We start from the raw sequence: 14,542 nt of genomic DNA, 5'->3' as shown, positions 1-14,542 counted from the left end.
AAGCTGACTGTTCTTAGTCTACAATGTTCACAGTGAATAAGTTGGATTCATGTTGACCTCTCAACCCAAAATGATTTCAAATGCTTTGTGAGTCTACAATTTAAGTAAGTGTGACCTTTTTTGGTTAAGAGCCTAAGTCTGCAAAATGACTCTGCAGTCAGTAAGACATTCTGGGTCTCCCTATGACCTCCTTTGGGTGGTTTTTCATCTGTATTTAGATAAACTTTAGAATTCTTCAAGGTTGGCCCTACTGCATCCTTGAATTAAGGTCAGAGAAAGGTATTTTCACATTTGTTTGCATTAAAATGGTAACTTTGGCAAACTACTCCATGTAAGGGTAAATGAAGAGATTTGTACGTCTTCTGTGAAGTGGGTCTAAGAATCATCTGACCAGACAGCCCAAATATTACCTCTTCCAAGAAGTTTTTCCTTTAGTAGGAAGTGGTCTCTCCTTTCTTGAATCTTTCATATTATTTTATTTAGATCTCTCCCATGTAGTATTATGTTCTACTTGGTATGATGACCATTTGTATATATGTATCATCCTCCCTAAAAGCACAGAAGTTCTGGAAGCAGGGACTATGATTTTTGTTGTTGAGTTGTTTCAGTCGTGTCTGACTCTGTCACCTCATTAGAGGTTTTCTTGGCAGACATACCGGAATGGTTTGCCATTTCCTTCTCCAGCTCATTTTGCAGAGGAGACAACTGAGACACACTGGGTTAAGTGATTTGCACCAGGTCACAGCCATAAAGTGTCTGAGACAAGATTTGAAGATAAGTCTTTCTGACTGCAGGCCTGGCAAGATACACACTGTGCCACCTAGCTGCCCCTAGGGACTGTGATATTAGATGCCTGATAAAAAGGACTTTCCTTACACTAACTTGTTATGAGTATTATTATTCCTATATTACAGGTAAGGAAACCAAGTGACTTGCCCATGATAGCACAACTAGTGTCAACAAATTAGTGAATGAATCAGAGACTCTTCAGAATTGGAAGGGACCTCAGAGACTACCTATTCTAGCTCTGAATGATTCTAGTACTTGAATGAGAATGCCCTCTACAACACACCTGACAAATGGTTATCCAGCTAGAATACCTCTGTAATGGATGTATACCTCTAGAGTACCCCTTGAGCTGAGACAGTCCATTCACTTCTGGATAGCTCTGGCTGTTAGCAAGTTTTTCCTTAAATCTGGCCTCTTTGGAATTTGCATCTATTTTTATTAATTCTGCACTCTGATCAGAACAAATTTAATCCCTGTTCCACATAACCACATCCAGGTAAAATGTTACTTGTTCTTTCAACCACTCCTGACATGGCATGATCTCTAACATCCTGGTCATTTACTTAAATGTGGGACTTACAACTGAATGCAATATTCAATTGTCTGACCAGGGCAGAGTATAGGACAGTACAGTAGAGTAGAGCCTGGCTAAGCCTCAGTCCTGGATCACTCCCACCATTTACTATCTTCACTTCTGATCACATGCTGCTCAACAGAGCTGGAGAAAATCACAAAACTGTGCTGTTTGGGTTCACTACAACTTTATATGACATCATCTCAAATGGGTCCTCTCTGTGGCAAGGCAATCCTTTGTTTACTATCCTACTCACCACAGTGACCTTTCCCAAACTTGTCATCCCTTCTCAAACTCTTAGGGCTCCCCTTTCCCAATCCTCTCAGTTGAGAACCTTGCCTCACATTTCACTGAAACCCCCCCCCCAAAAATGGAGGCCATTCAACAAGAGTTCTCTCTTCTGCTCTCCTCCTCCTGTCACATTACTCAGATGCCTTTGCTACTTATCTCCTCCTTTGCCCTGCCTCGCAGTCTCTAAAACTGAACTCATCTCCTCTCTTTCCCCAACCCTTCTCCTTTCCTCTCTTTCCTATTACTGTCTGGGGCACCACCATGCTTCCAGTTCTCCTGCCTCACAGCTTAGGAGTCCTCTTCAACTCACTCTCACTGCCCACATTCAATCTGTTCCAAAGACCTGTCGATTTGACTTTTGTGATGTCTCTCACACATACCCCTTTTTCTCCTTTAGCCCTGCCTTGACCCTGGTGCAGGTCCTCATCACCCCACACCTCTGGCCCTGCCTGATCTCTTGCCTCAGGTGAGAAGAGGAATGAGACCTTCCTCTGACTGAAACTTCCTTCCACCTCTTGCTGCACGTGTCCCTCTGGCATGACTTCCCTTCATCCTAAATCTTTTCCTTTCCCATTCCTTCCATCTTCTAGCAATCACTGAAATCTGGCTCTGCCTGGATGACATGGCATCCCTGGCCATCCTTTCCAGTACTGGCTGCACCTTCACTCATTCCCCTTGACTCACTGGCTGAAGTGTGGGGAGTTGTATTACTCCTTACTCCCTATTGCTACTTTCAAGTTCTTTACTTCTGTCGTTCAGTAACCTCTCCTCTGCTCCCCAAAGTCTATATAGGTTTTCTAACTCTCCCTCTGCTTTCCCTTACCCAACCATACCAACCCTCTGTCCACACTGTGACCTAAAATCTGTCACCCCTTCTGTTCTGTACCAGGCTATGTCCCTTGTACTAGACACTCTCTCCTCCTTTCCCCATCTTGACCACTTGGTGAACCAGTTCAATTCTATACTGTCTTCTTCTCTTGAGTTCCCTGGTCCACTTATCATAACACTGATTGTGCCTGCCAAGCCTCAGCTTTGGATAACTCCCACTATCTGCCACCTTCACTCCCACACACATGCTACTGAATGTAGGTGGAGAAAAATCATACAACTGTTCTAAGTCTTCTACAAATTTTTTACCCAACAGTAACTGGTCCTTGCTATTCTTAGGCAATCCTTCTACATCTTCTTTATCAATTCCCTATCCCACTCTCCTCACAGTGGCTCTTCCAGACCATTTTATCCCTACTCAAGCCTCCTATGGCTCCCTTTCTTTCCACCTTCTCACTTGAGAACCTTGTCCCATTTTTCAGAAAAAAATTGAGGTCATTCTCTTCTCCCCTCTTCCTCACTTCATATCACTCAGATGCCTTTTACCACCATCTCCTTCACCCTTGTCTCACATGAAGAGATGGTCTTACTCCTTATGAAGGTCCCCCTCCCCCACCTGTACAAGTGATCCCATTCCATTTCATCTCCTCCAACAGATTGTCTCCTTTGTCAATCCTACTCTATCACTTATTTTCAATTTCTTCTTGTCTACTCCTTTTCTGCTTTCTACAAACATGCTCATATCTGAAAGTTTCATCAATTTGTTTCAACCTGAAAAAACCCTCACTTGATCCTTCCACTGGCATTTTATATCATCCTATTTCCTTTCTGCCTGTTATGGCCAAACTCCTTGGAAAGACCATCTACAATAGGTAGCTCCTCTTTCTTCTTTACCCCTTAGAATTCAACTTCTGACCTCATCATTTCACTGAAACTATTCTCTCCAAAGTTACCAGTGATCTCTTAGTTGGCAAATCCAATGGTCTTTTCTCAATCCTTATTCTCTCTTTGCAGTCTTTGATACTGTTGATCTCGCTCTTCTCCTTCTAGGTTTTGGAGCATCATTCTCTTGCTTCTCCTCCTATGTGTCAGACTTCTTCTCAGTATCATTTGCTGGATTCTCATCCACAACATGCCCTATAACCATAGATGTCCCACAGAGTTCTTTCTTGGGTCCTGTTCTCTTCTCTCTCTATACTACTTCACTTGGTGATCTCATCAGCTGCCATGGATTTAATTACCATCTGTATGCTAATGATTCTCAAATCCACCTATCCTACTGTAACCTTTCAGCTGACATCCAATTTTGCATCTCCAATTCTTTCTGACATCTTGAACTGAATGTCCAACCTTAAACTCAACATGTCCAAAACCGAACTCATTATTTTTCCCTTTAAACTCTCCACCCTTACTAACTTCTCTTTTATTTAGAGGGTACCACCATCTTCCTAGTCCCCCAGGCTCAAAAATCTATGTGTTACTTCTAGGTCTGTATCCCAAAGAGATCATACAAATGGGAAAAGGACCCACATACACTAAAATATTTATAGCAGCTCTTTTTGTGGTGGCAAAGAATTGGAAATTGAGAGGATGACCATCAGTTGGGGAATGGCTGAACAAGTTGTGGTATATGAATGTAATGGAATACTATTGTGCTATAAGAAATGATGAGCTGGCAGACTTCAGAAAAACCTGGAAAGACTTGTATGGACTGATGCAGAACCAGGATAACACTCTACACAGTAACAGTCACAATGTTTGGTGACTAACTTTGATAGACTCATCTCTTCTTAGCAATGCAAGGATCCAAGACAGCTCCAAAGGACTCGTGATGGAAATGCTGTCCACATCCAGAAAAAGAACTATGAAATCTGAATGCAGATCAAAGCATATTATTTGCTCTCTTTTTTTTTCTGTTTCTTCTTTCTCGTGGTTTTTCTCATTGGTTCTAATTCTTCTTTACAACATGACTAATGTGAAAATAGGTTCGCTATCAATGTATAAATAGAGCCTATATCAAATTGCACCCTGTCTTGGGGAGGAGGGGAGAGATGGGGAGAAAATTTGGAGCTCAAAATCTTATGGAAGTGAATGTTGAAAACGAAAAATAAATAAATGAATGAATAAAAATTTATGCACTATCCTTGACTCTCTTATTTCTTATCCTCTATATCCAATCTGTTGCTAAGGTCTGTCTATTTCATTTTTACAATACCTCTTGAATATGATCCCTTCTTTCTCTGATACTGTCACGACCACCCTGGTGCAGACCCTCATCACCTCACACCTGGATTACTGCAACAGTCTATGGGTGAATCTGTCTGCCTCAAGTCTCCCCACTCTAATCCATCCTTCGTTCAGCCACCAAAGTGATTTTTCTAAAGCTCAGCTTTAACCATGTCATACCTCTACTCAATAAACTCTGGTAGCTGCTTACTGCCTCTAGGATCAAACACAAAATCCTCTGTTATTCTGAGTCTTCCATAATCTAGCTCTCCTACCTTTTCAGTCTTCTTACACCTTACATATCACTGTGCACTCTTCCAGGCTGTTTCATGAACAAGACACTCCATCTCTCAGTTCTGGGCATTTTCTCTGACTGTTTTCCATACCTGGATATTCTGCTTCCTCATCTCTACCTACTGACTTCCTTGACTTCAAGTCTCTACTAAAATCCCATCTTCTACAAGAAGTATTTCCCAACCTATTAATTCTAATGTCTTCCTTTTTATTATTGCCTATTTTCTTGTAAATATAAGTTGTTTGTATATTTGTTTGCTTGTCATCTCCTCTATTACACTATGAGCTTCCTGAAGGCAGGAACTATCTTTTGCCTCTTTTTGCATCCCTTGCTCTTAACACAGTTCCTGGAACATAGTAGACACTGAATGTCTACTTCCTGACTACTGGAATAGCATGTTGACTGGTTTCCTTGCTACAAGTTTCTCTCCATTCCAGTCTATCCTCCACATAGCTGTCAAAGTGATATTCCTAAAGCTCATGTCTGACCATGTCACTCCTCTACTCAATAAACTCCAATGGCTCCCTACCACCTTCAGGATCAAATATAAAATCTTCTGTTTGGCATTCAATGCCCTTCAAATCAGACCGTCTTTTACCTTTCCAGTCTTCTTATACCTTATACTCCACCATGTCCTCTGTTCTCCAGTGACACTGGCCTCTGTTTTTCCTTGAACAAGATATTACATCTCCTGACTCCGAGCATTTTCCCTGGCTGTCCCCCATACCTAGAATTCTCTCCAGCTTCCTCTACTTCTTGGCCCTCCATGGCTTCCTTCAAACCAACTAAAATCCAACCTTCTACAGGAAGCCTTTCCTGATCCTCCTTAATTCTAGGGTCTTCCTTCTGTTGATTATTTCCAATTTATCCTGTACATAGCTTGTTTCTAGACCGTTGTTTGCATGTCCTCTCCAACACTGGGCTGCGAGATCCTTGGCAACAGAGATTGTCTTCTATCTTTCTTTGTACTGCCAGTACCTAGCATAGTGCCTGGCACATAGTAGTCACTTAATAAATGTCTACTGACTGGCTGACAGGAAGAAGTGGCCCTTCTCCGTGAGAAGGCAAACTCCTCAGGAGTTCTCACGGAGATGGGTCACCTCCTCAACACGCACAAGTGATCCTATGCCATCATGTCCTCTCCAGACTGCTCCTTCAATCACTGCCACTCTCTCACTTATTTTCAATATTTCTCTTTCTACAAGCTGCTTCTCTACTACTTAAAAACACTCTCATGTCTCCCTCATCCTCAAAAAATCCTCATCTGATCCATCTCTGCCTACTGACTATCATCGTGCATCTATCTCTTCTCCCTTTCCTGGCCAGAGTCCTGGAGAAGGCTGTCTACAATCAGGGCCTCCACTTCCTTTCCTCTCACTCTTGTCTTAATTCTCTGTGGCCTGGCTTCCAACCTTATCATTCAACTGAGACTGCTGCTTCCAAAGTTACTAACAATCTCTGTTGCCAAATCTAAAGGCCTTTTGTCAATCCTTATCCTTCTTGACCTCTCTGCAGCCTTTGACACTGTCAGTTGTCCCTTTTTAATACTCTCTTCTCTTTAGGTTTTCACAACATTGTTCTTTTATGGTTCTTTTCCTACAAGTCTGACCAATCCTTCTCCGTCTCCTTTTCTGGATCTTCATCCAGGTTACACTTGCTAACTGTGGCTGTCTCTCGAGGCTCTGTCCTGGGCCCTCTTCACTTCTCCCTTTATACTATTTTGTTCGGTGAGCTTATCAGTTCCCACGGATTCAACTGTCATCTTTGTGCAGATATACTTATTCACCTCTACTTATTATCTACTTATTAACCTCTCTACTGATCTCCAGTCTCACATATTTAACTGCCTACTGGATATCTAGAATTAAAAGTCCTGTAGAAATGTTAAACTCAACATTTCCAAAACTGAATTCATTATCTTTTCCCTCAGACCTTCCTCTCTTTCCAGCTTCTCTATTATTGTTAAAGGCATCACTATCCTCTCAGTCACCCAAGGTCAAAACCTAGGTTTTACTCTCTTCACTCTCTCATCTCTCATATCCATTGTGTTACTAAAGTCTGTAGATATTACCTTTCCAACATCTTTTGCATTTATCCCCTTCTTTCCTTTGATACTTCTACCACCCTAGTGCAAGCCCTCATCTCATCACATCTAGGCTATTACAGCAGCCCTCCAGTCCATCCTCTGTTCAGCTGTCAAACTGACAGTCCGAAACCACAGGTCTGATTAGGTTGCTCTCCTATTTGATAAACTCCAGAAGCTCCCTATTGCCTCCATGATCAAATATTCGCTATTTGACGTTTAAAGTCCTTCATGACCTGGTCTTTGCCTAGCTTTCTAGGATTTTCATACCTTACCACCCTTTAGTTCTCCACCCCATGCCCCACCATGTACACTTAGATCCAGTCACAGTGATTTTCTTGCTGTTCCTAGAACAAGACACTCTATTTCCCAGCTCTGGTCACTTTTGTTTGCTGTCCTTCATGTCTGGCTCCCTCCTCCTCTCCATGTTCTGGTTTCCCTGGCTTCTTTCAAGTCTCAATTAAAGTCTTATTTTCTCCATGAAGCTTTTCTCAGCTTTATTTTAGTGCCTTACCTTTGAGATCATCTTCAGTTTGTTCTTTACACTTCCTGTTTGTACTTAGCTGTCTGTAGGTTGTCCCCATCCGATGGTGAGTTCCTTGTTTTTTTTTTTTTAACCTTTCTTCGTATCACCACTGTTTAGCATAGTTTCTGACATATACTAAGTACTTAATAAGTGCCAGTTGAGGTGACTTGACTATCATCACCTGGGGGCAACACTCCCCTCTCAATGTAAGCTAACATAAAATTAACTAATACTCATCATTCATATTGAGCTTAAAGTTCACTTAAATCACCTGATTTACTTGTGAAATTGGTTTTTTGAATTCAAGGGAAGACAATTATCTCTTATTAAATTAAATTATTAAATGTCATGTTGTTAGATTCAACACAATGTTCTATTCTGTCAAGTTCCTTTTGGACTGTAGCTTTGTCAATCTGTGTTAGTTAATACTCTTGGCTTTGTGTTACCTAAAAATGTGATAAGTATGCCATCCATGCCTTTATGTAAGTTACTAATAAAAGTGGCATAGGGCTAGGCACAGAACTCTGGGGGACTCCTCTTAGAAATCTCATTTCAAGTTAACAATGAACCAATCATGACTATTTTTGGACCCAGTCAGTTGTCCACTTCTAATTCCATTGAACTATATACTATTGGTTCAATTTTTTAAATTTCTAAATTTAATCAACACTATAAAAAGAACATTTCCATATACAAAGCAGACCAGAAAAAAGAGAATCATATGGAAAACCATAACTCTCTAGTATGCAAAGTTTGCTCTTTAAAAACTATATATAACAAATTGACATGTAACTTTCAAAGCTGTCCTGCTTTTCTGAGCTTCCTTCTATTTTCTTTTGTGCATTTACAGAAATACATGAATGGCTATTTTTCTTCTTCTTCTTCTTTTTTTTTGGTAACATTATTAGTATCTGACTTTACTAATATTTAGCAAGGATGCCTTCATATTATTCACAGATACAGCATGAAAGATTTTGTCAAATATCATTGTTCACTGAAAAAGGCAAAAGCATACAAAGAGTAGCACTATATGTTGTAACACATTGATTACTGAGGACTAATGACCTTGAAAGAATTTGATGCCAGTAATCTAGAAAATGAAAAAAAAATTTGTTCTGTTGTCAAAAGCATGCCAGACCTGAGGTTCTGCTTCTCAGTGAGACTTTGCAGCTAAAGATGTATACGCAACGTAAAAATGAAATTAAAACTGGAAAAAGTAAGTCCAACAGCAAAATCTCAGTTCAGAAAACCAATAATTCAGTGGAGTGAATTGAACAACACATTCCCAAGATCTGAGCAAAGAAAAGACTGGGTAGATAGTGTGACAAGTGGAAATTCTTGCATATTTGCACCCGAGGTCAAGCTTTAATAGGTAAAGATTAGATGGAGGTAAATGATATACTCAGGTTTAACAAGAACTGTAACTATTTAAACTCTTCCACAAATAAGTGAATGAATACATAAAGTGGTCACATTTTCTCTAAAAGAGGTAGAAATCTTGGCAAAGTCCTGGGAGCTTCCATGTCACTCACACTGTCACACAGACTGAGCTCTCTCTCCATGGTGGTAAGGCAGGGAAAAGCAATTCTCCATATTTGTAGAGGTTTCTGATTTTTATGTGGGGGAATTTGTCTAAGCTAACATTTACATTATGTTCTAGAAATAAATTCCAAAAAGGTAAAGAGCTAAAGTTGTCCAGTTTCAGTGTGGCTCCAACAAATAATGATGATAATGATGAACAAAAAACTGAAACAAACTAATGACTGCTAAGTCTGATATTAAAGATAAATCTTATTGTATTTGTATAAATACAACTGCATTTCGTCAATGTTTCCATGTAACATTTGTTGTAGATTAAAGATAAAGAAAATTAAATAACTGGCCTTTTGAAAAAATCAACACGCACACAGAGAGGTTTATTTAAGGATAATTATATGAAGTGAAGTTTTTAAAGCTTTCTGAAGAAAGAGCATGCATTTAGTTCAAAGATAAACTGGGTTGGCGTGTTTTTCTTCTTTTCTTCAGCTTAGAGAGAAACAAATAATAAGATGTATCCGTGAAATTTAAAAAAAAATATATTCTGATTACTCCTTCCTTTTTATTGATTTAAGAGATCCATTTTAAATTGATCTATCTGAATTCCCATCATGGCAGAGGCCTTGTAAGGGTTTAATAAAGGTTTATTAAATTGAATTTAAATTAAGTGAAAGCAATATGTTTAAGCAAATCAGAACCAACTTATTTTAATCTCATTCAAACTTACCCTATAGAAAGCACTTGTCAAAGGCAGTAATGCTGCTGCAATGTTATATTCTTCCAAGGTTGAACAGTCCTTAAACAAAACAAAGAAACAGAAGCATTAGTATGGATGGAGCTGAAAGACCAACTCTGAGAAAAGTCAATTGCGGCATGGTATCCCTCCTCTGCTCCCCTAGTCTTAGGGTGACTTCTAGGAACTTATTTTGGCACCTGTCCATTCATTACCCATTCTGTCTGTCCATTTCAGCCCCAGGACAAAAGCGTTATTGTTATTATTATTATTTTTTACTTTGTCTTTCCAGCACTCAGTAAATGCCTTGTGTGTATCGTTCTAGATCCTTAGGAAGTGCTGGCTGACCTGAACTTCTCTCCTGTGGAATAGAGGAGGCAAGTTTAACAGAAGGGAGACAGAAAGAGCCAGCTGAAGGAATCCATGAGAAGTGTACAACAAACTTTTGTGACAGATATGGTCATCCCCCAACTTGGTATAACCCAGGGTCAGAGCTCTGGGGTGAAGAGGGGCAGGGTTAATGCCACATATGGTCCTGAATAGGCTCTGCTGGGAATGACACACTGGCCTCAGGTCCATTACTTTTCTAGCTCCTTTAGACTTCTCTATACTCCCGGATCCCTTGTTCTTGGTGACAAGTAGTACATCTCTCTCCTTCCTCTCCCCTCCTCCCTCACTTTGTTAATCCAACAGAGATTGATTAAGTAGCACTGATGGAACAGGTGCTGGGGATAAAAAAATTGAAAATGAAATGGTACTTGCTCTCAAGGAACTAATATTAGTCAATCAACAAGCTTTTATTAAGCACTTATTATGTGCCAGGCAATGTGCTAAATGCTGGGGATATGAAGAGAGTAAAAATAAGGTCCCTGCCCTCAAGGAGTTCACATTTTTTTTTTTTTTTTTTGGTTAGGCAATGGGGTTAAGTGACTTGCCCAGGGTCACAAAGCTAGTTAGTAAGTATTACGTGTCTGCGCCACCTAGCTGCCCCAGGAGTTCACATTCTAATGGGGGAAATAACATGCAAACAACTACGTACATACAAGCTACAGACAAGAGTAAATGGCAAGTAATCACAGATAGAAGAGATTAGCAGTAAAAGGGACCAGGAAAGTCTTCTTGCAGAAGGTAGGATTTGAGCTGAATCTTGAAAGAAGCCAGAGAGTCCAGGAGGTGGCTGTGAAGAGGGAGAACATTCCTGGCACCAGGGACAGCCAGTGAAAAGGTGATGAGTTAGGAGATGTAATATCATGTGTAGGGAGCATCAAGATGGCCAGCATCACTGGAGCAACGACCATGTGGAAGGAAGCACAGGCTACTGCATTAGCTTGGGCATGAAGTGAGGAGAACCTGAACTAGGGCAGGGGCTGTGTGAGTAGAAATAAGGGACAAATGTGAGAGATTTTGTGAAGGTAGCAGTGACAAGACTCTGTAGTAAGGACTCAAGGATGCCCCTGAGGTTGTGATCCAGGCAGTCATAGGAACAATGAGATTGCAGTTACCTTTTGATAATTCTGACCCACTAGGTCTTTTCTCTTCACAATCTCAATTCACTTCTTCAATTTATTGCATAATTCTTTATTATTTTCTTATTTTCCAAGTGTAAGACTTATCTGTCTCCAAAAAGATGCTAAGCACTCCCTAGGGGCAGGTACAATTTTGTATACTTTCATAATCCTCCAGCAACAAAGGCACTGAGCATTCTTAAGAGCATTCTTAAAGTTGCTTAACAAATCCTTGGAATTGAATTGAACCCCTACTACATTCCAGGTCACAGTTTCCTCAATGCCAGTGCCAAATTACATTTCAGAAAAGTAGGCCTATGACTGGAAGTTGTCCACACAAAGTGGATCAATTTAACAGCAAAGGAAAATGTTAAGTTGTAATAGCAACACCCCCCCCCCCCCCCCCCCCCCCCAAAAAAACACCCAAACCCACCTCAGTTAATTGTAATTGAAAGCACATGGAAAAAGCAATTTTATGTGTTGTAGCTAGGATATTCACAATGAGGGGGCAATTCTTTAAACATTTTATGGAAATTTAAAAGGTAAATGGAAATAAACCAAACCTATGCATGAAACTATTTTTGTTTAAAGTTTTTATTTAAACTATATAAATATTTTATTTCATATAAGCTTTTGAAGTGAGCCAGTAATATATGAGATTTTTTTTTCTATCTCAGAGGTTCTCTGAAATAGCTACCCTCTACAGATTCTGGAGTTGGAACAAAAAGCTACCCAAAATCTAAAAGAAGGCACTACTTGGGTAGGGTAGAGTGTGTGCCATTGAGATTGTGTACCTGGGGCTATTCCTTCCCTTTCCCACATTCCTTGCTACAGGGGAAGGATGATGCTTTGGGAGGATGGAGGTAGTTTGCTTTGCCAAGGAACTTATATGGGGGTTTGGCTTTTTGATGAAAAGCAAGGGCATGGGATATCGGGCATGCAATTATGGAACAGTAGGAAAATGCCCCCACTGGATTTGAAATCAGAAAACCTGGTTTGAATCTTAGCCATGCAACTTGCTATTCATGTGACTTTGGGCAAGTCCTTTAAAATGAAGGGGTTAGACTAGAAGACCTCTGCAGTTTATACGTTATGATCCTTCAACATTTGTCTTTTCCAGTATGTGGAGGACTGTAATCTGGAGAAGAGATTCAATTTATTCTGTGTGGTTTGGGAGGGGAGAGTCAGGATTAGTGAGAAGTTATCAAGATCCTGATTTTAGACCAATATTAAGAGTAACAATTAAAAGTGTCCAGTGATAGAAAAGGCAGCTTAAATGGGATTGAGTTCTTTCTTCAATAGGGATGCTCATGGAGGTTGGATTAATACTTCTAAGGAATATCGTAAAAAGGCTTCATACTTCAGGTCATGGCTAGATGCATATCAGATAATCCCAGAGAAAATAGATGGCAGATGACATTACTGCACCTCAGATGGAACTATTCTCCCTAACGAACCTTTACAGGTTTTCATTCCTTGTCTAAATTCCAATTCCTTTTCCAATTCTTCATTACTTATCTAAATTCCAAAGTTCTGCTTAGCTCTTCAGAAAGGATAACTATATATTCATACTAAATCCCCCAACTTTTTTCTAGTCTCACCTCTGAAAAACTAGTTATCACCAATGTTTCTTAGGTAATAACATACATTTTATGTAGTATTTTTAAGTTTGCAAAGTGTTTTATTTCTCCTTTGATCTCTTTTATTTGATTCTCAAAACAGCCCTGCTAGGTAAGATCTATAGGTTTTATTAAGTAGTGTGGTGTGTGGCCTAGTGGACAAAGTGCTTGAGCTGGAATCAGAGGTCCTGGGTTCAAAGTCTGGCTACTTGTTATCACTAAATCATATCCATACCAAGGTCACACAACTCATATTAGGCATTGGATTCAAACTTAGGTTTCTCCTGACTCCACATCCAAGGCTCTTTTTAGTACATCACAAGGTTTTCATTTAGTTTACATTAGCTAGTTGGCTAGAACAATGCTATACTTGGAAGAAAATTTCAACTCATACATGTAATTCATACAATTCATAAAGACACAGACTGCCTTCATACTAATGAAAGGAAATGTATTATTTGCAAATAGTCTGGAGAACATAACGTCTTTTCATGGGCATGGTGGATTATTTGCAAAAGCAAAATTATAATCTCTAGGGTTTTATGTGGAATTTACTTTGCCTTTGTATAAAACACTGGATTTTCCAGTTTTTGTAAATAATGCAAAGTTAAGGCAAACATGGACACACACATTAAAACCAAACAAAACAAAAAGAAATAGTTCAGCAATTCATCTTGCCAAGTGACTGTGGCTTATAGAAATTAGGGCTCCATGCCCCTATTTTATATAATCTCTGCCAGTATAGTAGGCAAGGTAAGTAAGAGGAGTGTTTTTATAGAGGTGGAGGAAGACAACAACATGTCCTGGTGTATACCTTTTCCCCATATGGTACATCTCTTACCAGTCTACATCCTAGTGGTGTCTGCTCTTAGTTTAGGCCAGAGGCTTAAAGGGATCAGAGAAAATGTTTGCCCTGCATTAGAGTGGAAAATGTGAATTCTCCCTAGTAAGAGTAAACTTGAAGACAGAACTCTAAGAACTCTAGCTTTACTCTGTGAAAGGTTTCAGTGGCTTGATGCCACATGTAAAATAGTTTAAATCCCTTACTGTTTTGTTACAAAATTCAACATAAGTACGATAGTCTCTTAATGTATACAACATTTAAAAGTTCTCAAAAAGTTCTTAGGAAATATATATTTATACATTTCTTACGGCTGTTTATATAAGAGAAATGAAGTTTATATCAAGCTGACATTTAACTCTCTGGCTAGGATGATGGTTTTGGAGTATTGTGGCTTTTAATCACTATGTACCTAAAAATGTTTTTGATAAAAACAAAACAAAACAAAACTACCCTCTTTTAGAATGTTCATCCAGAAAAAAGCCAAGGAAGGATAAAAATGAGTATAGGCTACAAACACATTTAGGAAGCTGATCATCCACGCTGAAATTTAGAGTACTAAGGTATTCCTTAAAAGAAGACAAAAAGACATAGCAGCTAAATGGAAGAATGCCCAAAACACTGTCCTTGGTGGCAACAAAATAAAGGAGTTGGCAGAGTTGGGTTTTATTGTATGTCTATAGGCAAGCAATAGCA

The 14,542-nt window shown here is 39.5% G+C and overlaps 1 protein-coding gene across 1 annotated transcript in view; it reads right to left on the bottom strand.

Moving 5' to 3' along the window:
• SBF2 (SET binding factor 2) overlaps positions 1-14,542 on the bottom strand; it is a 485,589-nt gene that overhangs the window by 135,173 nt on the left and 335,874 nt on the right. Inside the window, exon 18 of the mRNA XM_027852565.1 lies at positions 9,876-9,944. Within this exon, the coding sequence (XP_027708366.1) occupies positions 9,876-9,944 (69 nt within the window). The remainder of the gene's footprint in view (positions 1-9,875; positions 9,945-14,542) is intronic.

The sequence above is a fragment of the Vombatus ursinus genome, unplaced genomic scaffold, assembly GCF_900497805.2.
Source record: "Vombatus ursinus unplaced genomic scaffold, bare-nosed wombat genome assembly UNPS02009770.1, whole genome shotgun sequence".
NCBI classification, from domain to species: Eukaryota; Metazoa; Chordata; class Mammalia; order Diprotodontia; family Vombatidae; genus Vombatus; species Vombatus ursinus.
This window is presented reverse-complemented; position numbering and strand designations above follow the sequence as displayed.